Source organism: Crocodylus porosus, unplaced genomic scaffold (genome assembly GCF_001723895.1).
Source record: "Crocodylus porosus isolate Cpor-Errol unplaced genomic scaffold, CroPor_comp1, whole genome shotgun sequence".
Lineage (NCBI taxonomy): Eukaryota > Metazoa > Chordata > Crocodylia > Crocodylidae > Crocodylus > Crocodylus porosus.
Genome location: NW_017728925.1, coordinates 1810502 through 1820371, shown reverse-complemented (window position 1 = coordinate 1820371; position 9870 = coordinate 1810502). Strand labels below are relative to the sequence as shown.

Genomic DNA, 9870 nt, shown 5'->3' with positions numbered 1-9870 from the left:
CCCAGTACTTTTTCCTGCCATGGCAGGGGGTCAGACTAGATGATCTACTCAGGTGCCTTCCGACCCTAGAAACTATGAAACTATGAAAATGATTAGAACATCAAAGGATTATATTTCATGTCCTTAATTCCCCATCCTTCCTAAGATTTATTCCATTCTTTTGTTAACTGCCTGGGGACTATTATTCTTTTAGCTGTGTGTCAAAATTCCTTTATTTCCTCAGGACTATTGCAGGATTGGAAGAGTAAATAGTCTGATATACAAAGGACTTCACTTGAAAGAATTTAAAAAACTAGGTCCTTACTACTTCCTGTTGGGATTTGGAGGGTGAAATAGGAAGATCTTGGTTCTAGTGGGAGACAGGATAGAGAGATGAGAGGATGAAAGAGGCAAGAAACAAACAAGTGGTAATAGTATATGCCTGCATGGGCGGTGGCATTGCCATTTATTCAGACATTTAATGGGGTCACTTAAAGATATGACTGACTTCTCTGGGGAGCTGTCAAATATTGAAATACTATGGTGAGCTGGCCTGCTGCTGAGACTAGGCAGTGATGTACAACACTGATTATCTAAAGGTCTAAAAGGACACTGCAGGTTCATTTTATTAGAGTTCGGGATTATTTGGTTAGTTTAGCTAACCAGCTTGGGGTGAAGGAAGATCTGGGAGACCCAGAAACAGCAGACTACATATAGGAGGACTGACAGTTGAGGAGTAGATTGCAAAGAAAATAGCAGAAGGTGGGGAGCTAATTTCCAAAGGATGGGGGATTGGATTAATCCAGCTAAAAGCCCCGAAGAAAAGATTGGATACCAAGTGTGTTAGATTTGTCAGAAATCAGTTGTTTCATCTTTTCTATACTGTGCCCCCATATTACACAAGGTTAACTTTTTAGAATCCTTCCCGCCTTGCCATCTCTAAAAGAGAAAGGTGGCTGTGACTCTCCAACCTATTCACAGCTCCTTGGTTGAGAACCTGTGGTCAAAAAGAGCTGAACTGCAGAAGTTCCCCAGTAACCTTATACCCACAGCCCAGAACAGAACAGCTCCAGGGGAGGTGGTGTGCCATCCAGAAATTCTGCCACTTGTTACAGAGGTATGAGGTAGAGAGAGATAATGTGTAGTGCAGCAAAAACTTTGTTATCCGGCACCCATGGGGGATGGGGGTGCCGGATAACAAAATATGCTAGTTAACTGAGAGGCCTGAACAGGCGTCTTTGCCTGTTCGGGCCACTGCCTCTCCTGCTGCATCTGGGGCATTGCCGCCCGTCTTGCTGCATCGCTGTCCTTCCCATGGGCCCCAAGGGACAGGGAGACGGGCCCCGTGCAGGCTGCTATGCCCCGGGCCATGAGGCTCGGCAGCGCAGGCTGCTTTGCCCTGGGCTGTGGGGGCTCGGCAAAACTGGAAGTGCCACAGTGGGCATTTCTGGTTTCGTTTTTACCTTACAAGCCGGCATGCCAGTTAATAGAGCATGCCAGCTTGTAAGGTGGCGGATAACACAGCTTTTACTGTACTTGTTTGGTTCTTGTTTTGTGCCTTGTCTTTGGTAGTATAGCCATCCACTCCCTCATAGTACTTTGTATTAATAGTATCTGTTCATCAGTGAGTGACAGTAGATATTGCAGCTATTCTACTGATTGGTGATGCGTTTTCTCTTGTCACTGTAGAGACTGATGTTAGACTTGCAGGTTCTGCCATTGCTCACAGGTGTACAAGATGTTGGGGGCTACCAGACAGGCTGTTTCCTTCGGTTATGTTTCTGTTATAAGTATCCATGCTTGAAACTGATTTCACACGCTTCCTTTTGCACTGTTTCCTGCAGGTAGAAATGTATGAACGAGTGTGTCAGAAACCGCCAGATCGTCACTCTGACTTCTCACGACTTGCTCGTGTTCTGACTGGGAATGCCATCGCATTAGTGCTTGGAGGTGGTGGGGCAAGGTAGGTGCCATAATGTTTTTCTTTGTGTGCTATGAAGGGCTTTAGCCCTTCTATATCTCCCTGAGTGCTGCAAGGCGAATACACTGTCACCCGACTGGAGGCATCACTGCTGGCAGGGTCAACCAGGAGTGTCCCATGAGCCTGAGGCAGTAGTGACCTTCTGTGCATGTGTGAGTAGCAGTAGCAAAAGACTCCATTTGCTGCATATGAGGCTGTATTTAACAAGCACACACATCTTAGCTTTCTCCTAAGTGAGAGTTCTCTTTTCCATGGGTCTTAGTATTGAGATGTGACACAGGGCAGCACAATGACTTCTCTCTGCTTTTTTAGTCTCAAATGATGCTTCTGTCCCATTGCAGGTTTTGGTTTTGAAAGTATTTCAGACCCCTCAAAAGAAGTTAGATAATTTTTGATCACAAAGAAAGGCTCATACCCTAACATGCTGTTTTTTATAGCATGACGGAAACTTCCCTGCATTTTTTGGTTTCTGAAAAGCTTACTTTACTAGAAAAGGACAGTCTTTCAGACGCAACCAAACCATCACCCATTGAGCCACCACAGTTCTTTCCCATTAGAATTCTAACCAGAGTCTTAGTGGGCTTTTAGTAGATTGTTCATGTGCGTATTTTTCTACAATGTATGCCTTCAAGAATCATGTTGTTCTTTCTTAAAGCTTTCTCTTGGGGCAAACGTAGGCATGCCATAAAAGAGAAACACAAATTTCTCTACTTCAAGAAGCCCAGGTTTCATTTTAGTCTTACTCTTCACCAGCCATGGACTCTCAGCTCTTTTATAAATTAGCAACCTGGAGATTTCTTCTCTCCCAATTCATAGGAAGCTATTTATTCATTAAGCATTTTGTCTATTTAAAACTCTTGAAATGTCATACTTCTGTGCTTGGGCCAGGGTATTCTTGGAGGGAATATTCAGAATAGCGAGGGGTAGAATTTTCCTGTCTCCTGCACTCCAGCCTGGCTAATTAGTCATCTGACATTCTGGCTGCCAGCCCCTCCATTCTCTCTCTGGGTGTTGGTAGTAATGTCATTATCTTGCTCACCCATACATCTTTCTGACCCGAAGATATTATTTAATTTCCTCATTTGTTAAAATTTTAAAGATCATCCTTCTCTGGCCTTCTGAGTGGTGGCCTGAATTTCATTGAATAATGAAAAACAAGAGAGCAATTGCTCAGTTTGGAGAGCCCAAGGAGAACTTTCATCCTGCTAAATACATAAGAGATGAGGATGTTTTGCCAGATGGTACAGAGCACTCATTTTTATTACATGTTATTTAGTGTCTCCCTTTTACGCGACAGCTTGCGTCACTCCAGAACATAGCTTGCTTCTATATTTCTGGCAATGAAGATCATTCCAGAAACTTGATATCCTCTTCTTTTCTTCTGTAAATACAATTTGGCTCAATGCCAGTGCTAGAAAGGGAACATAGAAGCAGATCTGGGACCTCAACTTGTTTATTCCGTGTTCTGTTGTTAATTTATTAGATACAACCTGCTGGTTTTCAAAAGTGGAGACTGGAGAGAGCTTGTTTGCTTCTTGCTTGGTTGATGCATCTTTGTTCTCATTCACAAACCCAAATGACTTCACTCATCTTCAGTTGCGTTTAGAATTGCTAAATAGGTGGTATTTGTTCAGGAACGTGCCCAGGGCATATTTACCATCAGTTTGCTGAGCGTGTATGCACAATTCATGTTAGTAAATTGTGCAACTGAAAGGTCTTGAGGGAATTAGATTGAAAAGTGGGTTAGCTGAATTGTTTTTAAAGATGCCTCTTCCAGTAATGCAAGCTGCAGGCTACAGTCTTCCTGCTTTACAGCTCTTACTTTGCCAAGAAGCTGTTACATAATTTGTATCTTGTAGATTTTACCTTTGAAGATCTCTACCATTTTCTTCTCTTTCACCTTGTTCTGAGGGCTGCAGCTCCATTTCTAGTCTCCCATCCAAGAAGAGGGTGTGGATAGCCCAGCCTCCAATAATACTTTAAAACAGGTGGTTAGACATAAGTGTTATTCTCTTGTCCTTCCCTGAAATCCCCAGGAATCATCTCCGTTGCTCAGTTGATCTGTGAGTAAAGAGATCATTTGTGTCAAAGCCCAAAGCATTGCTCCCAGGCTTCCAAACTGGTATATGCATAGTGTTTGCTATACTTTTAATGGAAAGGTGCTTGGATGCCAGTTCAAAAGATGATTCATTATTTAGACAGCAGTTAGGTGAAAGATGCACTTTTTGAATTTTAAAGAGTGAGATTGTAGCTCAGACTTTTTGAGAAAAAGCAAAGCTGCTTTGGGATTTGTAGAAGCCTTTATTTCAAGATTCACATTTAGTCTAGAGCCCAGCAACATGTATAGAGTAAGCTTCTGCGTCCCCATCATTATTGGCAAGGTGACTTCAGAAACTCTTGTACAATAGGTATTTTTAAACTTCTTGTGGATAAAGCCACTCCCAGTGAAATTTGTTTTGACAGAAGGCTACACAGGCTTTTGTCACCTGCTTAGTCTTTACATTAAGTATCCTCTTTCCTTATTCTTGGAACACAGATCACTTTAGTCACAGTGATTTAAATGCAGATGTCGTGTAAAGCCACAGCGGACTGGAAAAAGTGTAAATGGCATTGTTCTGTAATCTTGGTAATAGAAATTGTTTGGCTGTTATTTCTGGAATGTTTGCCTGGCTTCTTCCGTGGATGTCAGTTTGGGAGGTTTTACCCAAGCTACTTCCTAGTAATTATCTTTGCAGTTTGTCATGACAAAGGGGGTGTGGAAACACTGCTTGTTCTCTATCTCTTGTTAGTATAAAAATATAACAAGTCAAACTGATACTGTGCTAAAATTATAGCATTTCCCTTTTATGAAGTGATAACTTTAGTTTTGATTAGAAACATCCTGGGGTTTGAAGGAAGAAGGGGGTTTTAATTTAAAAAATATTCCCTTCGTAAGTTCTTTCTCAGCAATGAGAGGCCAAATCTGTGACAGAGACTTGGCCCAATCCAGAGAAGACTTTCATGTGCATTGTCCTTCCCCCATAAAGCCCACCCTTCCTCTGCTTTTCTACAGCTGCCTGAGCAAAACCACTTTGAAACCAGAATATCAATAGAAAGCCTAAATATAACCCCCAGATTTAATATAAAGTCATTTGGGAATGTTTCGGGATTCAGAAAACAGTGCTTTGGTTTGAATAAAGATGGTTTCATGGGTAATGGATGCAACTGCTGTAAACAGAATTATGAAACAGGCCAAATTCATTATTGATTGTAATGCAGTTACTCCAGGGGTGAGTTTTTGGTCCAATGCATCTGTCTTTGTTGGTGATATAGAAAAGTATCTGATAATGAAATGTCCAACTTTATTATTCTGTAGAGATGCCCAAGAGAATGCACATCAGATGTAATTCAGCTTGATAAGAGGATGTGGTAACACACGTGATGCATATATGTCAGGTTGTTCTATCAGTAGAAGGAGAATTAATCATCTGAAAGAAATGAGGCATCCAGGGTTTGGATTAAAATGTCAATGGTTGCATGACATCTTAGGAGCTGGAGAGTACTTCCCACCTTGCATTCAGCCGTTTTTTGGATGTTTCCCAGCCATACTGGAGACAGATGGATGTTGCTTGTAAAGGAGGTATAGCAGAAGAGAAGGAGCCGGTGCAGCCATTTCAGAGCTGAACGGGATTTTACAAATTAATCTCAGGGGTCTGATGATGTGTGTTTTTTAATATGCTCTGAAGTACAGGAAGTAGATAGAAATAACTGAAAGCAAATTTTAATAATCTTCATAAACCAAAACTTAAAAAGGAATACATTTGCATATTGGTAACACTTCATTCCCTATGAAAAACCAATAAAAGGAAATAAATTCCAAATCATGTGGCCATGCCATGGCACCCTCACAACTTGTCCCCCCAGTGATGGGAAGGAATGTGTTTCTTCATAACTAGCTGCCTTTTCCCTTCATTAGATCAGGCGTTACATTACTTACGATACATTTATGTCCCAGGCCAACTAACACAAAACCTTATTTACAACCTCAAGAGAATTAGCAGATATTCAGAGTTCACGTAAACGTGTAAGGTGGCCCATGTGATGGTTGTGTGGGAAACCTAAGGTTATAATGAAGGTTTTATGAATAAGGTGCCTCTTTGGCCTTTTCTTTGCCATTTGTAACTTGGCAGTGGTTCGTTTTGAAATTCTCTGCACCCTCTGAAGGTAACCCACCTGTATCATTTTGTGTCCTTCGCAGGTTCACTGTTACATCTCACCCTATCCATATTACTGTGGGGGATCTGATAGTGACTCCTATATCTAGGTTGCCTTACAGTGTCCATTTTAAAACATTCTGTCTCCTTTTCTTTGAAAAGCTCTCACATTTCTATTTTCTGGGAGGTCATTGGTATTCAGCAAGGGGATAAACCACTGGCAGCAGAAATGCCATTTCTTTGTCCCGTGCAATTCCATTCAGCTTTGGCTGAGAAAAGAATCACTGTTTTTCTTCTCTTCTTTGCGTTGCTCCAGAGCATTCTGGCAGGCTGACAAAATTGTAGCTAAGCACACAAGTATTCTCAGGGTGATCTTGTGAAGATGCTGCAGCAGCAGAACCTGTACTCACTGTAATGGGAGCCCATGGGTGCTGTTGCAACAGCTGGAAGGGGGAAGAAGGCTGGGTTGGCTTACCCCTGGTACCAGAACATTTGCCCCATTCATATCTGACACACTTTGGAGGCACTGCAGGGGCAAGAACCACTAAATTCCTGGGGCGTTTGTTTATACGTGTACTCCAGCAGCTGTGTGTGTGTGGTGGGGTCACTTTTTAATTAGAGTGGCTCTGAGGTGCTCTAATTAAAGCGCCTGGAGTGTCATGTGTATCAGCGTCCTCACACTGAAAAATGGCAGCAGGCATACTTTAACTTAAGTTAAAGCACTCCTTCTGCCATTTTTCAGCATGGGGGTGGTGACACATGACTGGAGTCTGCCGGAGCACAGTAATTACCATGGTCCAGCACACTTGATTGAGTCCTCTCTGATGCATTGTAGTTACAGTGTGTCAGAGCAGCCTCGCTGCACATATATAGGCATCCCAGGTGTTTGAGTAAAAGAATTGAGCCAGGCCCCCTGCCCAGCTGTTTCTCCAGACCCATGATAAGGCCCAAGAAGACCCATCTGCTCCTCCCCTCTCCAAATGCACACTTTTCAGGGAGAGCACCACTTGGGACAGGAAAGAGAGGAAAAGATGGATGGGATGAAGGTCCCTTAGATGTGCCTTTTTCCATCTGGGCAGAGCTGTCCATTTGCTCTAGGATAATAGCCTTCTGATGCTGCCAGCTAGCATTACCTTAGTTTTGTAGCACACATGATAGAAGCGTATGCTGCAGTTCTGAAGGTCTGTCCTTAGTAAAATATTTTTGTTCTTTAAAAACAGAAAATACAGCTCAGGAAAATAAATTTTAAAAAATGTAGGTTAAAATAATGTTGTTTAGGTGGGAAAAGCATACACTGTTCAAATAGGAAACACCAGATTTATGGTTGTTCTGAAGCCTTAATTCCCCTTCACCCCAACCTTTGGTCATGTGTATGAATTATGGTAAACTTTAATGATATACCATGCACTGGTTTTTGGGCTTTTCCTTACAAGAACTTTTCTTCACTCAGTGCAGTTCTGCATAGGAAGCTGTGAAAGTTCAATTTTAAAGCCTAACTTTAGTATGTTTTACGCTGCAACACAAATGACTTTAACATCATTTTTAGTATCAAATTAGTAAATATACTGGTCATTGGTGCTAGTATGGAACTTTGGAATACCCCAATGTTACACCACTGCAAATAGAAAAGGATCACTAGGATGGGGTGACCAGATCAGCTACACTAGGTGCTGACTTAGCGGGGCGGGGCATGGAAAAATTGTAGCTGTGTCATGTGGCAGCAACTGGAAGCTGCCCTATGTGTAGCAGTTACCCTGGGTGCCTGACTGCATTGTTACACCTCAGCCATTTTGAAAATGTGTGTGTTTGCCCTTCCTTTTTGTTTTTCATTCCCTTTCATCTGCAGTCATTTTATGCATTTGGCTCGATTGGAAGTGCTGTAACAGCATGCGCTGTCTGTCTGCTCAGTTTTAATAGCACTTTAAAATTGTTTAAACTTGTACATACTGCACAATGCAGGGTCACCGTCAGTGGTTTGTAAATCTTTGAGCATGTTCATAGATTTCATAGACATTAGAGCTGGAAGGGACCTTGTAGATCACTGGGTCCAGCCCCCTGGCCCAAGGGGCAGGACATCAGCTAGGGTCAAAGGATCCCATCAAGATAAGCCTCCAAATGTTTATTAAAAGTATCCAGAGTAGGTACTTGCACCACCTCTGTGGGGAGTTTGTTCCAGGCCTTGGGGGTTCAGACAGTAAAGAAGTTTTTCCTTATGTCCAGCCAAAATGGTCTCGCAGGAGTTTGTGACTATTGGACTATTGGACCTTGTCATCCCCCTGGAGTGCTCTGCTGAACAGGTGTTTCCCCAGATCCTGATGCACACCCCTTATGTACTTATAGGCTGCTACAAGTCACCCTGAGCCTGTGCTTCTCCAGGCTGACGAGTCCCATAGCTTTGCAGCCACTCTTCATAAGGCCTATTCTCTTGTCCTCTGATCATGCATGTGGCTCTCTGGATTCTTTCAAGCTTCTCCACAGCCTTTCTAAATTGTGGAGCCCAGAACTGGATGCAGTGCTCCAGCTGCAGCCTCACCAAGGCCAAGTACAGCAGGAGGATGACATCCTGGGTCTTGCTTGAGATCCATCGGTAGAGTTTTGTTCGCTTTGCCAGCTGCAGTATTGCATTGGTGGTTCATGTTCATCTTGTGGTCAGTGATGACCCCAAGTATCTTTCAGTCATGGTGCTAGTAGGTGTAGCATTGCCGAGCCGGTAAGTGTGATGCTGGTCTGTGTCCATACCGTCCCCCACCACCGAGTTGGAGCACCATGCATTACTCCGTACTGAATGCCATCAGGTTTTCATCCATCCACCTTGTAAGCCTGTTGAAGTTGGCCTGGATCACCAGCCAATCCTCAAGTGTGCAGGCTCTCCCCCAAACTTTGGTATAGCCAGGAAATTTAGCCAGTCTACTTCTGACACCAGTGTCCAGATCATTTATGAAGACTGTCAGCATGTGTGGAATAGCTCCTCTATGCTCTTGTTTCCCGCCTGCTATGACTTAGATCTTAAAGAAATTAAATTGGGAGGAAGTGATTATTACCAAAGGAAGTATCTGCTGGAAGTACTACGCTGAAATAACTTGGTTCTGTTTTGTTCTGCTTTTATTCAGTGGTTTGCCGGTTTACAGGGAAATCCCCTCTTAGAGGAGAGGGGAATCACCATCCTAAGGGTTAACCCTGGGGTCTCCGCTGGGTCACCCTCTGTATTCAGCAGAGGATCTCCACCCCCCAGCCCTGCAAAAGGGAGTCTCTGGGCTTCTCAGTCATGCCAGAGTCTTAGCCTGCTCCCCTCCCCATAATTGACAGAGAAAAAAGAAAAGTTTGTTTGTTCTCATAAGCCGCTAATTGACTAATTAGCGGCTTGTTACCACCACCACCTGTCTCCTTTTATTGTGAGGCTTCAGTGAACAGGCTTCCCGGCTCTCCTGCTGTTGGGGCTTGCTCTCTCAGCCCTTAGCGTCCCTTTTCCTGGGGTTCCTGAAGTCCCCCAGTGTTTTCAGGGATTGGGGCGGGGTCTTCCCACCTGCAGCCCCTCCGGCTCAACGGCGCATCCCCAGTTCTTAATGCTGAGCACGGCTCCCGCCTGCAGCCTGGCTCTGCTTCTCCCAGCACTCACCGTCGTTTCCGTGGACTTAAGGTAAGGTCTGATGAGATCTGGATCCTGAGATCCCTCCAATCCGGCGCCAGGGTCCCTCGCAGCTCCTCTCTCTCTTTCCT

General features: G+C 43.7%; 1 protein-coding gene across 3 annotated transcripts in view; it reads left to right on the top strand.

The window, feature by feature from the left end:
- Window positions 1–9870, top strand: part of PNPLA7 (patatin like phospholipase domain containing 7) — a 257027-nt gene that overhangs the window by 182735 nt on the left and 64422 nt on the right. For all 3 annotated transcript variants that reach the window (XM_019540522.1, XM_019540520.1, XM_019540521.1), the window contains exon 26: window positions 1824–1942. In XM_019540522.1, coding sequence (XP_019396067.1) covers window positions 1824–1942 — 119 coding nt within the window. The remainder of the gene's footprint in view (window positions 1–1823; window positions 1943–9870) is intronic.